Below are 22,956 nucleotides of genomic sequence, written 5' to 3' on the forward strand. Positions count from 1 at the left end.
CACTAATGAAAATGACATATCGTACTCCAAGTAGTCGAAGAATCAACCTGACGATATACAACTTGAACACGACGAATCTAATAATCTGTGGATCGTTTAAAAACTAACATGCAAGGCTTATCAGATAATTGTCGAATGACAATTTTGACACCTCGTAAATTCAATAACGAGGGTTAGACACAAGTTGAAATATTTAGAAAATTATTTTCTTGTAGTTTACTAATAATTGTCGTGTAAAAAACAAATTGGAATCGAGAGTTAGATTGGAGGCTGATGGGAATTTTTCAGGTCACTCTTTCTTTGCATATTGCAGGCTATGAAAGTCAGGTGCATTTGCTGGTACAGGATCTAAGGTAAAAGCTCTATTGAATATTGTAGGAGGCTCCAAAGCCCAAAGGTTAATGGCATTCGCCGCTCAACGATCGAAATGTCCAATAAGTTCGTTTTCCAAAATTAGTACGTCCTGTGGAGCAAAGCTGAGGCACAGCCCGCCGTTTTCGAGAAAGAAAATGACATTGAATGCTCGCGAATAATAGGTGGAGGATAGGAACTACGATTGAGAGTCCCTGGCTCTTTCAAATGTTGCCAATGAAGACAATAATTTTAGGGAATAAGATTCTATCGAGCCACTTTGCGAAAAATTTATGAGTTAATAAGATCATTTTTAGTATACTGTATAGAGAAGTGTTGCAGAATTTAAAGAACCTGAGTAATGGTATATATTGACCCCTTACCTGTGCATGGGCGATATCTATATCAGCATGAAAATGAGTCACCAATGTGACTGACTTTTTTATAGATTCATCTGTCAAAAATTACAAAACAATTTCAATTCGTTCAAAAACTGGTAAACGTGTGTCATTTTGAAGGACGGTGAAGTTGACCCTAAAAAACAGTGGCAATTCTGGGAAGAAAAGTCTGATATAATTTTTTAATATTTTCCAAGTTACGTAACAATATATTTAGCCCAAAAGTGTGTATAAACTACTTTTTATATCTTGATAAATATTGATAATATTAAAAATAAATATAAGAATTTTTTGTAAGAATAATAATGATGTAAAACAAACTGTAATAACCTTTTCTCATATTAGTAATATTTTTCCAGTAATATAAAAGTCAGTCTAGTTATAAATTTGTTAGGTCGAAAGCCTAGAAATATTATTATATAGTTTGTTGTGTATGAACCAATTTAAGAAAAGTATAATGTTCTCTAATGGGAAATAAAATTACTCTAACATATTTTTTTTTTATTATTGATATTTATCGAGTTACATAAAAATATATATAGCCTAAAAATATGGCTATGTAACTCAATAAATATTAGTAATACGATAAAAATTCATTACAGTTTTTTATATTTCCTATTACCATATTCATAAAAAGCTGCTCTGCACAATTTTTAATATTGTTCATATTTAACGAGTTACGTAATAAAGTTTATGGGCTATCGACCTAACGAATTTACACCTAAAAGAATTTTGATGTAACCTGAAAAATATTGGCAATATGAAAAACAGTTATTGAACTTTTTGTCTTTATTATCATATATATCGATAAATCTGATCAAATTTTGTATATCATGAAAATTCATCGAGTTGCATAATAATTTATATAGACTCCTAGCCTAAATATACCATTATACAGTTCGGAGAAAATATTAAAAATGTTTAAAAAATCCACAAGACTTTTTTCTTCAAAATTAACCCTTCTATCCATGATTTCCGGCTTCGCACGAATTGCCGACCACCCTATATACAGGGTCGGTCACTTAAAAGACCCTAAAAGATGAATGGAAAAGGCATGTATCTCCATAACTATAAAAAGTATTAAATTTTTCCTCAAGACATTTCCAAAGCCTTTTACCATTTGTATTCAAGAAGATTGCATTGAAATTTTTAATATTTTTAGTAATTAGGAAATGAAGAAATATTTTTTTACATGCACATTTTAGACCATTTTCAATAACGGACCCTAGATATCTTATATATAAATAAGGTTTAACTTACGTGCAGCACAAATTACATACGATGTATAGATGTTCAACCTAAGTAAAACAATTTCGTACAATTGTTGCAATAAATATTTATTTTACGTTCACGAAGAAATAATTTAAGAACTCTTGAAGTAAATCATATATATATATACATGTGTACAGTCAATTGACAAAACATAAAAATAAACATAATTATTACCAGTATTTTTACATAACAAAAAGCTCTTTGCTCAGTTTCCTGCACTTTTCAACGACGTTTAATTCTCGCAAGTCTATATATCTTAAAAAATGGCAGAGAAAGATAATTTTTTCGTAAAAAGGTTAAAAAGTACAAGATCAATTTCAGTCTGACATGCTGTATTTTGATAATCCTTTAAAAACGTAATTAAAAGAGGATAAGTTTTATTATGCATTTAATTTAATGGATCCAATTAGGTAAAACGCATTCGAGCTGGATAAGTTATAATAAGACATGCTGTACTATGATTTAGTCAAGGAGAAACACATTTAGTCGGATCAGTTTTGGTCAAGATTAGTGTGTTATGATTTAGATAAGGAAAAACGTACCAGGAACGAATTATCAACCTTCCAGATCGAATATCACTTTTACACGTTGTTCCACAGCAATCTTCTACTACAATATTTTTTGTTTCATACAAGACTGTATAGAATTGCTATCAGAATAGCTGCAACTATTGAGAATAAATTTTCTCAGACGAAAGGATCAATACTATACGAAATTTGTGATTTCTATAAGTAAAAAGATTATTTCTTTAAGAGTTCTGAATACAGTTCTGCATTTTTCTTACCGAAGCTGGAAAAACATTCTTATGGATGGAAGCTATGTGATGAAATAGTAAAAAGATATTCGACCTGTGTGGTTGGTTGATTTTCGGTCTTCGCATTTGGTTTGAAAATTGATTTTCTAGATCGAAAAACTTTGTATTTATTAGTTCTACAGTTTTCATCCATAAGAATATTTTTTCTATTCTATCAAGATAAATGCAGAACTTTAGCCAGAATTATTGAAGCTCATGGTTTGTAATATCTAGGGAAATTAGTATACAAATTTTAAAATCTGGTTTATTTAAAATAAATTTCTAAAAGTATTTATTTAAATTATAAGGAGCTCCTATTTTTGTAGAGTTATAAATTATCTGAAAACTGTTGAATGTGTTTTATTGTGAAGGTACTGCGAGCGATTACACACTTTTTTTATTTCGATTTTTTCTATATAATCGATTAGAACTATTTATCTAAACTATCGGAATTTTTATAGGGTGAAGAGACGTAATCCCGATCGGTGAGTAATATCGATCACTGTCCAAACGTAAACATAGAAGTAATATTTTTTTCCAAACTACTGCTCCCATCTATGTGCAGTGCCGGAAGGTAGTTCTGAAAATTTTAACAAAATTGCCAAAAGGTACCATTAATAATGGCTGCGTCATCTTAGCTGGCTTGATTTTTCTAGTATTTTATTCATTTTGCACGAAGGTAAGTTGAGGAATTTACGAATTCCCCCCCCCCCTCCAGAATACTCTATACAGTATTATTTACGGGTATTTCATACACGATATGTCGCGTTAGTGATTTCGAATGTTCACGAAATTTTATTTTGAGGTTATCTTTCGTAAACAAAAGTTTTTAGGAAATACCGATCAAAAGCTGTTAAGGTAATTACGGTCACTTCACAATATTATTGTTTTTATTACTTTCATTTGAGTTATCCCATTGTTACATACTGTTGTATACATATGACACTATTTTTTTACTGATTTTATTTTCTCCCTTTACTTACAAAATTTATTTTTTACATCTCATTTTTGTACAGTCCGAATATGCTATTTCATCTATCAGTTATATTAGAAATTTTTATTTCTCAATTGTCTTGAATCATATACTAAAAAAAAATTATGTATTAAAGGGTAATGGGTGGAGAGGTTTGACTCAGATACATAAAATGTATGGGAGCTTTAAATTGTGTAATATTTAGGACACCTCTGAAAATTACACTTGTGAGTTTTGTTAAATTTTTGTATATAGATTTAATAATTTATATTACATTTTTTTAATATATATCTTAATATAATCAAAAATATATTTTTTCATTTAAGAACTGTCAATTTTATTATTATATTTTTAATACAATTTATTCTATAAATATATATATATATATATATATAAATTGCAAGATAAATTAGTGGGTTATCCGAATAGTAGGAGAATGCCTCTCTCAAACGCATAATTTGGCTTTATTATAAGCTGTTTCATTGGTAATTATTTGATTTACTTCGATCCCTAACACGGTTTCACCAATACTTTAAGCTTTCTTGTCAAATAATTTTAGGCCAAAACTTAAATAATTACTGTGTTACAAACTGTTTCGTTAAGTGATTGCCATTCCCCCTCTCTCATCCACATGAATGCTAACTGCTAACTTCACATGTACGAAAGTTATATTATTGAAGATATTTCTTACAAGTCGAAAATAAAACCGGTCAATATTTAACGGATACTAGAGAAATTTTCTTTTCGTAAAGTTTAACAATGACCTCGCGAAATCCATAAGCCGCAATTTGTCAACTTCTGTTTAAAACAAACTCATTACCATTTTCAACGATAGCTGCCGCAAATGACAATATGACCATCAATGTCGCCGCGTGAAGTTTATCATAATTCACGATTTCTCAGTTACTCGCTAATCCTCCATTTCGAGATGTAATCAAGATAAGAGTGCTCGTAAAAATTTTATACTGTCATTCGCCAGGTAGACAGAAGATAGCCAACGAAATGGAAAAATGAGAGATTCCACGGGCGGAAAATTCAACGTATGTATCGTTTCCTGTTCAGCATTGATCTCAAATTTTTGTGTATTTTTGAACACTCACATCGCTATGGATTAAAGGACGAATGTTGGAGGTAGAGGAAGGGGACATCCTGTCACATTTGACAGGTCAGCAGATGATTTCGCGCAGTGCGAATCGGCGGGAAGTAAAAGGGTCAACTTGCAAGTGATGATTGTACAAAATTATACAAGAAAATGTTCAACTGCTCACCAAGTGTAGAACGGTGTTGACAACTTCCCGATTGGTCACTTGGCCCACTTCGATGAGGCCGATGAGGACGGCGAATTTCAAGCTGTCGTTCATCGCCATCGCCACCACCTCTTCGGGTCTTTTAATGTCACTGAACGGGGGACTCTTCATGTCCGCCATCTCGATTTTGATCTTAATCGATTAATCTTTTCCTCGCGAGGAAAATATATGATAATTTACGCACAATCCACTTTATTAACAAGAGCTTCTCCCCGTCACATGACAATACAACACAAATTGATCTGCCATGTTAGAAAGTGGACACTGTTATGAGCTTCTGAGGGGTCTGCCAGCACCCAAGAACAAAAGTTACTAGACCAGCGTCTCCATGTTTTTGACCTTTTTGTCCATTTGATCTATTTGATCCATTCTACAATCTCTGACTAATCACTAATCAATTCCATTCTACACACAATGATACGTAATAATAATATTCTTTTAGGGAATATTGTTACAAGATTCAACTTACAAAATGCAGTAATATATTATATACATTGTATGTACATTTAATGGTCCTAAAACTTACCCACTTCTGCACATTTCTTTGATGGTGTAAACAAGCCCTAACATTCCAAGCCCAAAGTGACAAGAGCATCTCTCGCTGCTGCACCCAAATCCAATGCCAAACCCCAGTCCCCAATCTTTTCTTTTAGATTTCTCACTTTCTCGGTTTGCTCGCCGCTCGGGCTCGAGCCTCGGCTTTCTTTTTGTGTGTTAATTCGTAAACTTGAAACGTGTTACTGATTTTCAAAATGCAGGTCCCACCTATTTTCATGGAATTGCCCTTGGATGATCAGGTAAATGCCATAGTTAAAATACTTAAAATCATTGTAGTGCCTAATAAAAATGTTAGCATGCAGTTTTAACTGCACGTTTCAAATGTACCTGAAGTTGTAGGTTATGTGCCAAGTATGTTAAATTTGATGACGATTATTATTGCATTATTGTTAGGCTCAAGAATTAAGAGTATACTTTAAAAGTCTGGGAGCAGAAATCAGCGAGGAAAAATCTCCCAAAGGGATTGAAGATGATTTACATAAAATTATTGGAGTATGTGAAGCATGCTTCAAAGAGGGTAACGAAAGTGAGATAGAAACTGTTTTAAATGACATTGTGTCTATAATGATTTTGGTGAGTTTAAGTTAGTAATATTATTCAAGAGGTTTGGTTAATAAAATGAGTAACGCTGTTTCTCTGCTGTAGGTACCAACTGAGAGAGCTGAAAATTTAATACTTGTATTCTGCGAGAAATTAACTAAAGCACCAGGCTACAAGCTGGGACTTGTATGTCTTAAAGCGTGAGTTTTTTCTTTTTTTTTTTCTATAAAATTTATATTATATAAGAGGAATACATTAATATTAATGTTTTTTTTAGTCTATGGCTACTATTCCAATCACTCTCAGATGATTCTCCAATGAGGTACCATGTTTATTATCATTTAGTTCAGATAGCCAAAAATGTTGACCAAGTAAAAGCTGTTTATGGTGGAATTGATCAATTAAAACAACAATTTTCGTCGTGTCCACCATCCAATGAACAGATGCAGAAATTACTCCGTTTATTACACGAAGTTCTTCTTAGCTGTAAACAAGGGTACTATATTACATATCAAGAGCTTCCTCCTAATGTTGGCTTAATTTATTTGATACATTTTATGATATACAAATTAAAATTAATATAGTGAGCAAGCTGCTGCGGTCATGGTAGAGCTTCTTGGAACATATACAACAGAAAATGCATCAGCAGCTAGAGAAGATGCCCAACGTTGCATTTTAGCTGCATTAGCTGATCCAAACACTTTCTTGTTGGATCCTTTACTTGCACTAAAGCCTGTCAGATTTTTGGAAGGAGAGCTCATACATGATTTACTTCTAGTATTTGTCCAAGATAAACTGCCAGCTTACTTACATTTTTACCAAAATCATAAAGAATTTGTACATCAACTTGGTAGGTAATATTATTAATGGTTTTTTAAATGTTATATTGCATTTATATAAAATTCTTTACTCTCTCAATTTAGGTTTGAATCATGAACAAAATATGAAGAAAATGAGGCTCCTTACTTTTATGCAGCTTGCAGAGACCAATCCAGAGATGTCATTTGATACTATCCAAGAAGAATTGCAAATAACTGAAGCAGAAGTAGAAAGTTTTATTATTGATGGTAAGTAATGAATTGGTAAATAATTTCCCTTTAAATTTGTTTTCCATTTTTTTTAATGGGAATTGATTTTGAAAGGGAAGATTAAATGGATCAGTACTGGCTCAATGAAACCCTCTTCATTGAGTTATCGAAGTATCCAACAATCGATCAAAGTTTTATCAATGAAAATGAATTAAAACAATTGTCATTTACAGTATTGAAAACAAAACTAGTGAGAGCTCGCATGGATCAAGCAGGTCGTAAAGTTCTTATTTCTAGTACAATGCATAGAACTTTTGGTCGGCCGCAATGGTTGCAACTTCGAGATTTATTAATCTCTTGGAAATCAAACCTATCGATAGTACAAGATGGAATGAAGAGTGTTGCAGCTGCACAATTGGAGCTTGCAGGGAAAACTAAACCTACGATAACTCACTGACAAAAAATTAAATAATATTATAAATTTGGAGCTAATTCTGAATGTTAATTTCAAAATATATAAAATTAATAAAACACACTGAATATGCTGAGTAAGTTTTATTTTATGGTTTGTACTGGTTCAAGTTTCAAGCGAGAATGAATGATTTTCAGTACTTTTGCCGTTACCAGTCGGCTCCAAGATCGTAAAGACAAATTTTGTTTAAGAATACTTAGCTCATTCAAATCTGGATGCTCCAGCTTGACATTTCAGATAAGAGGCTTTACTGCATCGAAAATGTCTAAGAATAAATTCGTGTTAGTGAAGAATCATTCCAGGACATGCTCCAGTTAGAGCCCATGCAATCTCAGGAAATTCCTTAGCTCTTTAGATTCTCATCCATAGCATTGCTATGATGAGTCGTCCGGACTTACCTAGTTGGAGCATCCAGAACCATTTGTTAACCCCGGTCCTTTAACGTCCCACCTATATTTATTTGCTATCTTAATTTTTATCGCCTGTGTAAGATTGGTAACAGTATCACAACAAATTTATATCTTTCAGACTTTATCAGTCGCACATAAAATTAAAGTTAACATTACTTAACGCACAATATTCTGTGATGCCTAGCTAATATCTAGCATTTGCATATATCAAACTTTCAAAATATTAAAAATTTCATAAGAAATGTTGTATAATATCTAAATATTAAACTGTATCATTTTATAATGAAATATACAAGGTATTCCACAAATATTTGCATTTAATATAATATTTATTTGTCATTGAAAGTGTTTTATAAAAATCAATACACAATAACTATACTAATGAATATGAGTCATAATTGATTTCTCTCACATTATAAACTTATAGTAATTACTGTTAAATATCACGTTTATGATCACTTAGCAGAAAACTGACATACGTATGTATATACGCTTAAAACTAAAAAAAATACAAAAAGCGTATAATGAAATGTTTTTTTTGTTTAATTTCCTATAAACTTATAAAATATATTATCTAAATGGGCTTTAATTTTATTTTTTTGTTAACATTTCCCTTAAAAATTAAAATGGCTTCATTGATTCGTAATATTACCAAAGCACATTAATCACCGAAATCAAAACAATAATTTCACGAAAATGTAATATTTTTATGTAATTTGTAAAATAAAAGTATTACATATTTTTTATAACAATCGGATACTTTAAATACGGGAAAATATAAGTGCTCACACCAATTTAATTTTTCTGAGCAATGAGTGTCACTGGTGCATCTTATAATGATAAATTAATAAATGCCAGAACATAAGAAAATATTCTTCCAAATTAGAGTTCTTTGAGTAATATAGTATTTATTTTTTATTTTAAACTATTTAAATTTTATATCCTTTCATCTAGATATTACCTGGTTTTTGTCTTACATATAGCAGAACATAATTCTTGTATAATTGACATCACTGCTAATGCACCAACAAAAGCAATTTTATGATAATTTTCTGCTTATGTTGACTTATAATTGATAAATTTTTTAAATGTAAAATTATAATTTCTTTAATTGATAAGAAAACTTAGTTTTTATATAATATGGCTTATTAATCCAGATCAGTATAAAATGTTAGCTGAGACAATATTATTATTAAACTATAATATATAAAAACAATGTCAATCGTTTCGAAATTCAAAGGCTCTAATGTGTATGTATGCATGCACACAAGATACTATAAGCAAAACAAGAAATTTCATGTGATTTAAAGGTATTTTTTTGATTTTCAAATAGAATTATATACTATTTCATAGTAGCATCTATAAACATAGCCTCAACACATAATTCATAAAATTACTTTACAAAATAGTTAAAAAACGCCCACAAAATATCAAAGGGCATACTTTCAAGGATATAATGTTGACGGACTATCCCCTCTATACATTTAAAATTTTTTATTCTCATATTTTATTATTTTTCGTATTTGACTCAATGAATGACACATAGCAATTGGTAGATAGTATATTTATATAATAAACTAGATGAATTTAAAAAAAAAATCCCCCCTTAATGAATGGAAAATTGTAATAAATATCGAAATTTCAAAGGCGTTAATATCTACTTTCAAACAGAAAAGGCTATAAAGTAACTAATTTCAAATATTCTAAGTGGTTGAATATTGAATCTAGGAATATCATCTTGAATTTTTTAAATTTCTCTCCCCATTTTTTATTTCAAATTCTTATACCTTATCTGAATAGCTTACCCAAACCCTTATGACATTATTTCACTTCGTTCAATTGTTCATTAAATATTTCAATTTAAAAGTATACGTTGATGAGCGACTATGCATGGGTGTGCGCAAGACAATAGCGTTCAGTACTCTAACCAAACCCACTCCTATATACAATTTCAAATTTAAATATTTATTACATTACTAAATAAAATGGTAAATTAATTAATTTTTTAATAGCTCTTAGCCAAGCTGTAAATATATGCAATAAAAAATGGGAGAGCAATTTAAAAAAATAAAAGTAATCTTCATCACTTCTATATTCTTCCACCTATAATATTTTTAATATAATTTCCTTATAGTCTCTTTGAAACAAAAATAGCCGCGTTTTTTAAAATTCGATATTTAGTTCGGTCTTCCATTTATTCAGGATAAACATTTTTGAAAATTTTACCTGATATATATATATATATAAGTATGATGTGACAATTAAATTAGTAAACAATTTTTTTTACTTCTTTTTCAATCGTCTGTACTCGTAGAAAAGTCAGATCTGAGTGGAAAAACGGGGTCTGGGAAGATCTCCAAAGACTGTATCCCCATGAACACTTTTGGCCAATGCTTTAATCGAGGCCCGTATATTATGAGGATCAAGAGGATCTCTCGGATGCTAGTAAAGTTCGCATAATACATTAATTTAGATTTTTATGGTTTTGTTAATATTATAAATTTGTAAAGTTTTTTAATATTTACCTGATCACCATCTTGATCCTGTATTGTACGACGAACGAGTAAAGGAAAAGTAGGTACACTAACAGGTAATGATTTAGCTAATGTAGGGTGTCCGCCGCGTTGTCCTCTAGGCATGTGAATACCCTCATCATGTCCTGAGTCATCAGTATCTGATTCTTCTTCCGATGGTTGGTGATGATCTACAGCTGTATCATCCATTCCTTCTAACGAAAATAAAGCTTCTGTGTCATAGCTATACGAATCATTTTTGGGCAACGATAATGGTCCTTTTTTTTTAACATTGTCATTCTGCAAAATGAAAATTAATTTTAATAAATTTATATCAATCTGTTCCATTGCATATTTCCTATTCCTATATTTACCATTTTCTTGGATATAAATATTTGCTATAACAATTTTTGTTATTAACAATGGTAATACTAACTTTTTTCTCAGCAGTAGGATTGGACATTGCATTACAAGTACTACTAACAGTAGTATTTGGAGCTTCTCTAAATCCCCCTGGCTTCACTGGAGTAGTCTCAATACTGTTTGGTAATTTATCTATTTCAGACCTACCACAAATTAATCTAAAGCAGAATTGATTTGTTAATTATTAATAGGGCAACAGTTTGACATGAATATTACCTTGTCAATAATCTATGTTCATCATGTGCCTTTTCACGAAACTCTTCCAATAGCTGATATTGCTCTTGAGTGAATGCACGAATTTTTTCCTCAACCTCTATGATTTGCCTTTGTACTGCTTGCTCAAGCTGTTGTTGAAGACTAACCAAAGCCACTTGAACAGAGCTTGACAACTGTGATACTAAATAGAGATATATAGCTATTTTTGTGTGATCAAATGAAGTTTAAATAAATAATAATAAATTTTACTTTCATACCAGAAAATTTACTTGGTTGTAAATGATCAAAATCCTCTAAAGAGTTATGGTCAATAATTATCCTAAAAATTGTACTATAATCAGTACTCAATTTTAATCTTTCTATCTCTTCAGATGATGACTGCAAAATATATATTTAATGAAAAAAATATATTTTAAAGTATTTAAATATTAAACATTCTTAATACTCACAATCATGTTAGTATTGATTAGAACTAAAGCAGCTCCATGCTCCTTGTGTACTGCATGAGTATACAGGCCACAATTCCTACATCGATGAATTATCCAAGAACCAAAATTTCTTATTTCAATCAAACCAGGCTGCTCTTTATTGATTCCTTCCAATTCTGATATAGTAGCAATATCCTTCTAAGAATCATTAAATTATCATTAATTCAAATCACTCTAATTATATTTAAATAAATAAAGAAAATTTCTTCTTAGTTATATTTTTGTTTGGTTTGAATAAAATATTGTGATAATAACATTTTTCATGAGATTCATATCTCTGAATATTTAGTTTTACTCGTACAAACTTTTATTTAGAATTACCTGTTGAAAAAATCCATCGGATCGTTCATTAGTAGTTAGGTCAAAATCATCAACATTAACCTTTTGTAGTTCTCCACGAGATTTGATGGAAACATTTAAGCACTTGCATGTAAGAAACATTTTTTTATCTTGATTATAAGTCCTTTGGCATTGAGAATGTCACTGATATTCAGTCAATAATATGTTATACATAAAGGGCACAATAATCTTCAATGTGCAAAAATGTTAGTATTTGTTTACCCAGTTGTTAATTTAAGATAGAATTTTTAATTAAGAGATCTTATGTTATTAAAAAAACAGCTCAAAAAATTCTTAAAGTTATGCCAATTATTTTGTAGTTCTTAGAACCCAACATTGTTATAAAGCTTTACATAAAAGCAATAGGATATCCAACTTCTCATACATATATATAATTATATACTATTTATATTTTAAAAAATGATAATGGTTATTTTCTCTTCAGCTCAGCATGAATGTTTTGTAAGACTACTTGATTATTAAAAAGGCTTCTATCATAGAATAATTATTACAATTAACTTATAAGAGTCAACTATACTTAAAATTTTACAACACCATTTTCATTTTTACTTTTAACAGTTCATTTAACTTAATTGTTCGTATATTCTAGAATAAAAATAACCAGTATCTGCTGTAATTAATACTCTGTTAGATTGCGTGCGAACGTTTTAGTAAATGTTTTTTTGTGAGTATAAATTTGCCTCCTTTGCTCTGAATATGTATATGTATATTATCTTAAGAAATTGTTCACTTTTTAATTTTTTTGCGTCATATGAAGTAACACAGAAGTTTTTGTCACGAGAAACTAAATTTTCAGCTTTATGAATACGGAATAACACGTCGTATGTATTATTTACAAATATTTCTGAATTGGAAAACTCTCTCAAACTGGTTCCTAAAAATAAACACTGACTTATGGATGCGTACGTGATTGCACCAGCAAAAACATACTTACTAGTCAAATGATAAACTAAAAGATATGTGTATATTATTTTTGATGCTCTTGTAAAACAACAACAAAAATTTCGTATAAAATAAACAAACTAAAATTCTATTAAAAACATAGTTTTAACAAATCCCTAAAGGTAGAATCTATCTCGCGGTGTGCGGATATTATAATACTATGCATTAACGCGCCGGATTCTTCGATAGTCATAACATTCTTTCGTTTTAATTACAATTTTACACTTTTTTTATTATTTCTGTCTTCATCCGTTGTATAAATAACATCGTAAGAAGTGCACAATTGTAAAAAAAGTGTAGTAATTTTCCGCTAAAACGAACAAACCTATGTAGTAGTCAGTGAGGGTAAAAGCGTAAAGGCAGAAATATATTTATCGCAGAAATGGATTACGGTCGAAAAGTATTTTGATAGAAGCGGATAATGACCGAAAAGTATTATCACTGAAAAACCTACATATTATGTTTAAACTATTGAAAATAATGTAATGACATTTCACAGACAGCTATCCGCGCTGTGGATAAAGCAGACTGCATGGTTTAGTTTGTTCTTACACGAATTGCGCGAAACTGATAATATATAATAATAATAAATATAGCATTACTTTTTTCTAAGTGAAAAAAATTTGTGATTTTAAATTAGCCGTGTATATTTACGAAGATTTATGATAAATTAATATTCTCTTTTTTATATAAAAGCCAGGTTTATCTGATTTATAAATGTATCTAAAAAATTCTAATTACCCACATTTAATTTTTTAGCTCGCCAGAAATCCAAAACCCATCAGTAACAGATTTTTGTCCAAAGGAAAATTACTTATGTTGCACACGAAACACCTGATTTCTGATCGCACACAACGAGGAGATAAGACACGAGTACCAAAGTGGACGATCTCTTAACTATGTATATAAAGCACCACTATCTATCTACAGTCTACACTCTACAGTGGTTGCGGTGGTCCTCCAGTTTGGTTCGATTGATGAAAATTTAAAGAAAATTGTTGATTTGATATAAAAATAATGGCTATTGGGGATTATCCCATTCAATATGACCGTAAAGTGCACGGTCCATACGATCCAGCACGTTATTATGGCAAACGTAAGCTTTACTTTTGTTTCAAATTTTGATTTAAGTATTAATATGCAAAGTAAAAATAATTTACTTTTATACAGCCGATACACCTTTTGCCGACGTAAAACTTGGAGAATTATTTTCATGGATTAGTCGTCGTGAAAAGAGCCCTTCGTCGGTTGCTGGATTATTCTCAAGAGGTATATTTTTATTATCAAATAATGTTTTAAATATTGCATAACCTCCTTTTTCCAACACACAGTAAATTATATAACAGTTTGAGAAACGGTATAGGCAAAAAACTGGTAAATTATGAAAAATAACTTTCTTCTATAGCATACTGGCGTTGGTCTCACAAATATATACAACCAAGAAATAGTGGCATGGCTTATGTTTGGCAATTAGGAATTGGGTTGAGTGCTCTATTCTACTGTTTCAATTACAAAAAATTAAGTAAGTTGAACATAAACACTGGGTTGTATGAATAAACCAAACTAAAATTAAATTGTAGCTTAGCAAATATTTAAGGTGAAGACTGAGTTAAGCATTGTATTGAATGTTGAAGTAAGACAATTGATCTTAACCAAGACTGTACTATGCTTAAGTTTTGTTTATTGATACTGCCCTATGTCAGGTATAGTTAAAAGTTTCATCATGGACAAGTTATTCATTATAAATGTACATTTCTATTTTAGAGCATCACAGGAATTACAAGTATCACTAAATTGAAAAATCAAGAATTCTGCTCAGTTGCAATAGAACAATTGATTATAATCAATCATTTAAAAAAGTTACTGTAGCTATATGTTAAATTAAAAACAAAATAAATTTGATCACAATAAAAGTTAATAAGATACTAATAATCTGATTCATCCTTATAATTTATAATTTACCTGAGATGTTAAAATATATCTTTTCTAATGATATTATAGAAAACTTTGCTTACCAGGATTTTAATAGAAATATATTTTGGTTTTAAAAATGTTTATACAGCTTACACAGTAAGTACTTAATTGCTACAATTTATATTTTTAATTCTGAAAAAGTTTTTTTTCTTCTAAGTAACAAGAGTAGGTAGAACTCTAAGCATGCATATGTCAATATTCCTTTTACAATATTCTTAAATGTGCTATAACAAAACTTTATTTTATATTTCTTTTTTTGAAATACAATCAAACATATTTTTAATCTTTTTAATACTGTTCTTCAGACTAGAATGGATGACATTACAATATTATTTACAATTTCAAAATCAAAGGTTTTTAAATATAAAAAGCACTAACTTTAGTGCAATCCTTCTGTGGTCATAGTCCATCTTAATTCAATAATTTTCTTATACATGTGAATGAAGCACATTATGTCAAAAATTTTTGTCATATTATATGCAATTATATTAAAAAAAACAGTTTATATTGCTAGAATACCAAGAGATTTTTTAATCCCTGAAGTTTCTGGTAATGATAGGGCCCATTTTCTAAGACCCGTAAGTATTACAGAGCTTGTAACTAAAATAGCTCCACCTACAGAGTATCTATTTGGTATTTCATTGAAAAATAGGACCTGCCAAAAAAAGGCAAATACTATATCTGCTGATCTTGCTATAGCAACGGGTCCAGCCTGTTCCATTTGTAAAGCTAAAGTTAGTAAAATTTGACCACTGAAACTAAAAAGAGCAAGGGCCACTACTAAAAGTCTATCTGTACCACATCGAGGTAAACAGAGGGCTCCAATAGCCCATGAAACTGCTATGGTTTGAACCAAGGCAAAAGAACCAAAATTTGTCATTATTACTGAAAAATGAAGACCTTTTAATGCTCGTAGTAAAACATATGCATTAGCACCAAATAATGTGGCAGAAAATGCAGCAACTGCTCCCCATAAATCAGCATGTTCAGTGGCCACATGATCATCTTTCAATGATTCAATTGTATGTCCAAATATGAGTGGAGGTCTTGTTATAAGAACAACTCCTATTAAGGTTAAACAAACCGTAATAACATTAAATAGACCACATGGTTCTTTTAGAAAAATCCTAGCAAATATTGCTACAAACACAGGGACTGAAAAAACAACAACTGATGCATCAGCTAAAGGCATATGTCTGAATGCATAAAAGCTTAACATCAGACCTGTGGTACCTACAAAACTTCTTAATAATAACATTAATCTATGTCCTTTAGGAAATGGATCCTCTTTCTTATAAATTACAATAGGTATTGCTGGTAATAACACTCCAACAAATCTGAAAGCAGCTAATTCCATAGGATTTATATCAACTAAACCCTTTACAATAACGCTGCATAGTGAGAAGAATAAGGATGATAATGTGGCGAGTACCAATCCAAGGTAGGGGCACGATTTACAAAACGATAATGAAAATCGTTTTCTATTTATGTTCCTATTAATATGTGTATCACCATCCACCAAATGCTGCAGCTCAACGTGTTCCGACATTTCTATAAAATTATTTCATTAAATTATAAGAATTGTCACTTAAGCTAATGTTAAATTTTTAACGTTATTATGCAAAGTAAATTAAACTCTTACCCAATAGATTTTAACTTCAGCTAGAACGATCACAAAAATATTTATTGGTTACTTTAAATTTAATATTCATGCATATACGATTGATTACATTCGATGATAGTAATAAAAACTTATAAATTGAGTGTCTTTTAGCTGATCAAACGTAAATACATAATTCTGAAAGACTCCATTTCTTATCTAATCTCTTTCTTGTTTCTAGAACCAATTTTATGAATTATAATAAGAACTAAGGAACTAAAGAAAGGAAGTCCAGCTGCTAATCGCTACCGCTGGTTAGGATTAGGTGGGGTTAGGTTCGTTAGGTTAAGACTTTTAAAGAGGGGTTAGCTTAGCAAAGCATTTGACATTGATAATCAGATGGCGCTGCTTTGTAAAAGCAGATGTCGCTAACAACAGTTGATGATTGAGGGAGGGGGAAGGGCTATATAAAAAATCTGCGGTTTTTCCGAATAAAGCAACCACTCATTTGGATGAGCTTTGCTCTTGATAAGATATAAATAAATACATGATTATGGGATCTTTAAATCAAATCATATAATACCATCATATAGATTAATACTCTTGGAAAATAATATTGTATTTATAAAGAGCTTATAAATACTGCGAAAACGTAATACACATAATTGCAGCTTTTATAAATATATCCAGTAATTTAAACGCTCCTGGCGGCGATCACCGAAACTAAGTTACGCGTCGCGCTTAATTCAAAACAATAATATTCTTATAAAAATAAAGTAGTTATATATGATCGTTCATTCCAACATTCTCTTATTTTGACAAGATAATACTGCAATATTAACGGTAATTCACCGTATAATTTTCATCCCTAGAATAGATACTTGTCAAAATATTACGCCACACTGTTTACATTATTTAATCACACTCTTTGTCACGCCAATTCTTACAGCTTATTCATCCTGAAAGTGACCTACTAATATTTTTTACAGTATCTTTCAGGTCGTCAAACGAATCGGATCTTTTTTGCCAACCCGAGTTCTTCAAATTTAATTAATTTTCGAATTTTGTCGGTTAAATTTAAAAATTCCCGCGTGATTCATTGGGGAACCGTAGATATCGAAATGGGTTATGTGAATGGAAATTCTTTCGAGGAGGAGCTGAAGAAAAATCGTGAGCTGAAGAAGGCTGATATCGAATCTCTGCAAGAATGGTGCAAGAAACAACCGCATCTTCCTAAAATCACGGACAGCGAGCTAGCGTTATTCTTACATAGTAATTATTATTTAATGGAGCCTACGAAAACTACTATCGATACGTATTACACCGTGAGGAGTCACGTTCCTGAATTTTTCTCTGGTCGTGACCCCTTGGGTCACAAAGGTCTTCGTCAAGCTTTAAATGTTGCGTAAGTACAAGCTAGAAATGAGATCCTAAAAGAAAAACGTTGTAACTTTTGAACCAATACTTTGTTTAAAAAATACTATAAAACTTTTCTTCTTAAATTTTCCATCCCTATCAATAACCTTCAGACTAAAACCAAATAATAATAATAATAATTTTTGCGGGAAATTTGAAAATATGTATATTCGTCGGTTCTTTTGTTAAAATCCAGCATTCACACACCTTTGCGGATGCCGACTAAGGAAGGGCACAGGATTATATTTGGAAAATTGATCGATTTCGATGCATCCCATTATGTTTATAACGACTGTATGAAATATTTCAACATGGTGCTGGATTTGTGGCTGTACGAAGAAGGTACGGTCGAGGGTCACATTATTCTCGTCGATATGCAAGGAGTCACACTCGGCCATGCTGGAAGATTGAATCCTTTGGGACTGAAAAAGTTCTTGTACTACTTGCAAGAAGGACTTCCGGTTCGTCTGAAGGGGCTCCATTTCGTTCACACTTCTGCCGTTATGGATATTATTCTTAATATGATGAAGCCTTTTATGAAAAAGGAGCTGATGGATGTTGTAAGTCAATATTATTTTTTTAGTGTTTTCTTTTTAATTTTTTTAATAAAAACTAATTTCTCAGCTTCATTTGCATCAAACTTTGGATTCGTTGGACAAGTACATTCCACGGGAAGCGTTACCAAACGAGTTGGGGGGGAAGGCTGGTACAGTGGAAGAATTGAAAGAGGCTCAATTGAAGAATCTAGAAAAACATCGTGCTTGGTTCCAAAAGGAAGAGGCCACTGCTCGTGTCGACGAGGCGATGAGACCAGGAAAAGGAAAGACTGCCACTGACATTTTTGGGGTCGAAGGAAGTTTTAAGAAACTTGAAATTGATTAGATTCGTTGTTATTAATTTTTTAATTAACAATCGAAAATCACTTCAATTACTTCACTATAAATTCTGTTATCTAATTAATGCATCGTTTCGTACAGATACGCTTATTTTGCAAAAATCTCTTGGTTCGTGTGAACCAGGTATTAATTAATAAACGGTAACGCTGTGTCACTCTGCAAGCAAAACTATAATTATGCCTTTTTACCTCTCCAATCGCAAAATCCGTGATTCTACACAAACTACCAACTTATTATTTTTCTCCAAATCTTCTTTGTTATTTTACATTGAATTTTTGTAATATTCATTTTATTGCAAGTCTTACAAAGTAAACTACTTTTCTTGTGTGTTTCGACTAATTTTTTGTTTATAGATTTTTATTTAATAAATAAAAAAATATGTAAAGAAACACGAACTCTGCTCGATCGATGATTATATCATTCGGTGGATCATTAATGGTTGTAAATAGTATGATGGTTTGTAAGTATATCGGTGTATCCGTGTAACTTTAATGGCAAATACGAGCACAGATTATAGATAGTATTTAACTGGTTGAATCACTTTAGCTATAATGTACAACTATCTCTAAAGCGAAGAGCAGTGTTTAGCCAAAGGTGAGCTGGTTCTTCAGTAGTTTTCAAGGCACTGGACCGGTCACAGGGATTTTATGTCTCGTTGCTCGTACTCTAACAGCAATTGTGATAAAGATATATAGAATATATATATAGTAAAATCTCACAGTAAGTTGAATTTAATTTTTTGCTGTGGCTAAAATAACAATTTATTTTCCAATATAAAATTTTCTGTCAAAAAACCCTTTTTATTGCAATATATATATACCTATATAAAGTATAGTATACACGCTATATACAAAAGTAAAGTTGCAGTGTAGGAAGTTTTCATAGTGTTCATTAAATGAATTCTTCTCACTAGAAAATGGAAAATGACTACGTGTCAAAATTATGACAGTGAGATTTTCCATGCATTGCAAAATAATGAAACGCGTGTATACTTGGCTCATTGGATAACCGTGCAATGAAATCCAGTTTGTGACGCAAAAGGAAAAAGTCGAAGGTTTTTTGCTCGTGCAGCGAATCGCTCTGTGCAATAATGTCTAGCGTGAAAAATATATCTCAGTAACTTTTTACTTTTCAGTGGAGATTTTGGAGAATTTCACCAAGAGTCTATCCTTGATAAAACAAATATACATTGAAAACTGCAGTGTTAGAATTTCAAGAAATATAATCGTCGAATGTTTACCTCTGTTTTGTTCTATTACTTACAGACAATTTTCCAAATTTCTGTTAAACACTAGAACAATATTGTGGAAAAGAATACATTTCTGACATAATAATTTGAATGATACAAATAGTCCCAAAATTTACCTCCTACAGAATTCATTTTTTTTTTTAGAAAATTGCAAAGAATGGCACTGGCGAGGTTGAAGCCAAGCCTCGAGGACGAGATGAAGCGAAATCCTGAATTAAAATTGTCAGATTTGAAGATATTGAGGGAATGGTTGTCGAAACAGCCCCATTTGCCCCAGAATTTGGACGACATAGATCTTGCAATGGTTCTGCACAGCAATTATTTTCGCTTGGAACCTACGAAGACCAACATAGAAAAATATTTTACCATCAGAACTCACGTCCCAGAATTTTTCAGTGACAGAGACCCTCTTGGCAACAAAGGACTTCGTCAAGCATTTCAAACTGGGTGAGAATCAGATTTGTTAGAATAAAAAAATTACATTAAACAATTTTATAACAAAATTAATTGGTTTTTTCCTTTACAGAGGAAACGTGTGTTTAAAGGGGAAGACCAAAGAGGGTTACTCGTTGATTTATGGAAGGCTCGTAGATGCTGATCCAACGCGTTTCGTGTACAACGATATGATAAAGTTTTTCTTCTTAATGATGGACTTGCTTTACCTGAGCGAAGGCACTAAAAAGGGGCTGGTATACGTAGCTGATGCTATTGGTGTTTCGATCGGTCACGTGAGCCGAACACCCTTAATGTCGGTGAAAAAAATGCTCACTTATGTCCAGGAAGCTGCACCTGTTCGTCTCAAAGGCATTCACATAATAAACGTGTCCCATGCCATGGAGCTCGTCTTCAACATGGCCAAACCGTTCATGCATAAGAATTTCTTCGATCTGGCAAGTGAATGAGTTTGATAATATATTTTTATTGTTTTTACACTGTTCGCATTGAAGCTTGATAAAGCAATTGTTCATTTCGAACAAGAATGTCAATTAAATTGATAATATTCTTTAGTATTTTTTTTATATACAATTTACATTGAATTTAATCGTTAAATTGTTCACTTCTCGAAGTAGAAAGTGAATAGAATTGTTTTACATGATTCACGTTGAACTTAACTATGCATTTCTCGTTTCCAATTAGAAAGTTAAGAAAGTTGATGATATAGTTTGGATATATTTTAAAAAGTTTATATCGAATTTTATAGTGTATATGTTCACTTTGTCCAGTTTCCAATTGGTTCATTTAAATTATGAAATTATTTGCTCGTTACGTCAAATTGAATGACATAAATAAATTTTTACTTTATATATTATTTTTTTATAACCAGTTATTATTTTAAAAAATTACAGATACACTTTCACAGCAGTCTGGAGAGCTTAGAAAAAGCTGGGATTCCAATTGAATTCCTGCCAAATGAGTCCGGAGGTAAAGCTGGACTTCTGAAGGATCTTGCTAATGAGGAAGTCAAGAAGATCGAGAATAATCGAAATGCCATTTTGGAATACGATCAGATGGCAGTCGCGAAGGAATCCTTGCGAATTGGAAAAAGCTTGAGCGCTGGTGAACTGTTTGGTGTGGAGGGCAGTTTCAAAAAACTAGAAATTGACTAAAGACATTGCATAAGTGCTGTTGTTGTGCTTTGTCATTGTGTTCTAAGCTTTTAATTTTTATGTAAATTATAGTGTGATTTTACAAACGAAAAAAAATAATAATTTAGAGAGGGGATATGATAATGACATTTTACAGCCAAAATAAAAAGGATTCAAATTTAAACAATATATATATATATATAAACGAAATGAAAATTCTTAATGTTGAATTGCACCTGTAATGATTGAACGATCGTTTGTAAAAATATTTAAAAATGTAACAGAGATAATATTGCATCAAAAATAGCAAAGGGATAAATAATAAAATATTACAACCAAAATGAAGATTGCTAATAAGGGGGCGAATGATAAATGTGTCAGTAAAAGCAAAGAGTGTATAAATTTTAAAAAATATAATAAAAAAATGTAAATTCGTAATGGTGAATTAAATCTGTAATAAATGAATAATGGTTTGTAGAAATATCAAAATTTTTTATGACACAGTTATTATAGTACAATAATTAATAACATCGGAATCAATAATAAACGTCATAGTAAAAATAAAGACGGTTCAATTTTAAAGAATTCGTAATGTCGAGTTACACGTGTAATAAATAGACAATCGTGGTAAGTACACTTAACATTTAGGTTGTCAGAAAGCCACTATAGTGACGTTAGACAAACTTCTATAGTTTACTCACTAAATATGTTACTTTAAATCAATAAAGTTTTGAGTAAAAAGGACCAGAATTTTAATACATAAATGTTGGAAGTCTAAACGTTTAAATAGTGATAGCTTTTCTCAAAACTTCATCCATTTAAAGTGACATATTTAGTGAGCAAACTATCGAGGTTTGTCTAAAGCCACTATAGTGGCTTTCCGGCAGCCTAAAGGTTAAAGATTACATAACGAAGCTAATAGTTCACAAGGACTCTCACGCGATCCGAGTCTATGATTTGCACTTTGCAGCAAGTCATCCAAATGAAACGTTGGTGTGTTTCCCTCCTGCTCTTGACCTGTTTTTCTCCTAAACTTTCCTATTTCTTTATATTTTTCTTTCCTTTCTTCCCTTTTTCTAACGGCCATTTCGATTTACTATACATTTCTTTATTTATCACCACTTCCTTCCCGTTTTCAACTTCTACTCCTCTTTTTATATACCCTGACCCATGCTCCAGTAATAATTATGC

The 22,956-nt window shown here is 31.2% G+C and overlaps 7 protein-coding genes across 11 annotated transcripts; 4 read left to right on the plus strand and 3 right to left on the minus strand.

Moving 5' to 3' along the window:
- Window positions 1-2,168: 2,168 nt before the first annotated feature.
- Window positions 2,169-5,349, minus strand: LOC136779148 (neurobeachin-like). The gene is made up of 2 exons (XM_066736549.1): window positions 5,056-5,349; window positions 2,169-3,394 (listed from the first exon to the last, which is right to left on the minus strand). The coding sequence occupies exons 1-2, from the start codon at window positions 5,212-5,214 to the stop codon at window positions 3,314-3,316; spliced, it is 240 nt and encodes a 79-aa protein (XP_066592646.1). The 5' UTR covers window positions 5,215-5,349; the 3' UTR covers window positions 2,169-3,313.
- A 309-nt stretch (window positions 5,350-5,658) lies between these two features.
- eIF3m (eukaryotic translation initiation factor 3 subunit m) lies at window positions 5,659-8,294 on the plus strand. The gene is made up of 7 exons (XM_066736242.1): window positions 5,659-5,891; window positions 6,046-6,225; window positions 6,298-6,392; window positions 6,470-6,688; window positions 6,777-7,042; window positions 7,116-7,259; window positions 7,454-8,294. The coding sequence occupies exons 1-7, from the start codon at window positions 5,847-5,849 to the stop codon at window positions 7,675-7,677; spliced, it is 1,173 nt and encodes a 390-aa protein (XP_066592339.1). The 5' UTR covers window positions 5,659-5,846; the 3' UTR covers window positions 7,678-8,294.
- Window positions 8,295-8,497: 203 nt separating this feature from the next.
- PRAS40 (Proline-rich Akt substrate 40 kDa) lies at window positions 8,498-13,518 on the minus strand. 5 transcript variants are annotated; one of them, XM_066736246.1, is made up of 8 exons: window positions 12,704-13,462; window positions 12,064-12,225; window positions 11,704-11,880; window positions 11,512-11,632; window positions 11,255-11,435; window positions 11,052-11,196; window positions 10,628-10,915; window positions 8,522-10,544 (listed from the first exon to the last, which is right to left on the minus strand). In XM_066736246.1, the coding sequence occupies exons 2-8, from the start codon at window positions 12,181-12,183 to the stop codon at window positions 10,422-10,424; spliced, it is 1,155 nt and encodes a 384-aa protein (XP_066592343.1). In that variant the 5' UTR covers window positions 12,184-12,225; window positions 12,704-13,462; the 3' UTR covers window positions 8,522-10,421. The 5 variants fall into 5 exon arrangements, with proteins under 5 accessions (XP_066592345.1, XP_066592343.1, XP_066592342.1 ...); XM_066736245.1 differs by lacking the exon at window positions 12,704-13,462 and adding an exon at window positions 13,499-13,518 and having other exon boundaries at window positions 8,524-10,544; window positions 12,064-12,456; XM_066736244.1 differs by having other exon boundaries at window positions 8,524-10,544; window positions 12,064-12,976; window positions 13,037-13,461.
- Window positions 13,519-13,968: 450 nt separating this feature from the next.
- On the plus strand, window positions 13,969-14,976 carry ATPsynF (ATP synthase, subunit F). Its single transcript, XM_066736249.1, has 4 exons — window positions 13,969-14,140; window positions 14,215-14,313; window positions 14,450-14,566; window positions 14,809-14,976. Exons 1-4 carry the CDS (start codon window positions 14,062-14,064, stop codon window positions 14,835-14,837), a joined length of 324 nt encoding a protein of 107 aa, XP_066592346.1. The 5' UTR covers window positions 13,969-14,061; the 3' UTR covers window positions 14,838-14,976.
- A 262-nt stretch (window positions 14,977-15,238) lies between these two features.
- Window positions 15,239-16,937, minus strand: LOC136778989 (solute carrier family 35 member G1). The gene is made up of 2 exons (XM_066736250.1): window positions 16,661-16,937; window positions 15,239-16,569 (listed from the first exon to the last, which is right to left on the minus strand). The coding sequence occupies exon 2, from the start codon at window positions 16,565-16,567 to the stop codon at window positions 15,521-15,523; it is 1,047 nt and encodes a 348-aa protein (XP_066592347.1). The 5' UTR covers window positions 16,568-16,569; window positions 16,661-16,937; the 3' UTR covers window positions 15,239-15,520.
- A 207-nt stretch (window positions 16,938-17,144) lies between these two features.
- LOC136779007 (alpha-tocopherol transfer protein-like) lies at window positions 17,145-19,326 on the plus strand. The gene is made up of 4 exons (XM_066736275.1): window positions 17,145-17,270; window positions 17,608-18,023; window positions 18,231-18,594; window positions 18,659-19,326. The coding sequence occupies exons 2-4, from the start codon at window positions 17,740-17,742 to the stop codon at window positions 18,914-18,916; spliced, it is 906 nt and encodes a 301-aa protein (XP_066592372.1). The 5' UTR covers window positions 17,145-17,270; window positions 17,608-17,739; the 3' UTR covers window positions 18,917-19,326.
- Window positions 19,327-19,498: 172 nt separating this feature from the next.
- On the plus strand, window positions 19,499-22,708 carry LOC136779005 (alpha-tocopherol transfer protein-like). The gene is made up of 4 exons (XM_066736273.1): window positions 19,499-19,650; window positions 20,324-20,626; window positions 20,706-21,069; window positions 21,526-22,708. The coding sequence occupies exons 2-4, from the start codon at window positions 20,337-20,339 to the stop codon at window positions 21,784-21,786; spliced, it is 915 nt and encodes a 304-aa protein (XP_066592370.1). The 5' UTR covers window positions 19,499-19,650; window positions 20,324-20,336; the 3' UTR covers window positions 21,787-22,708.
- The last annotated feature ends 248 nt before the right edge of the window (window positions 22,709-22,956 follow it).

This window comes from Prorops nasuta, unplaced genomic scaffold (genome assembly GCF_024137725.1).
Source record: "Prorops nasuta isolate Cenicafe-Biocafe unplaced genomic scaffold, Cenicafe_Pnas_1.2 PNAS00015, whole genome shotgun sequence".
Lineage (NCBI taxonomy): Eukaryota > Metazoa > Arthropoda > Insecta > Hymenoptera > Bethylidae > Prorops > Prorops nasuta.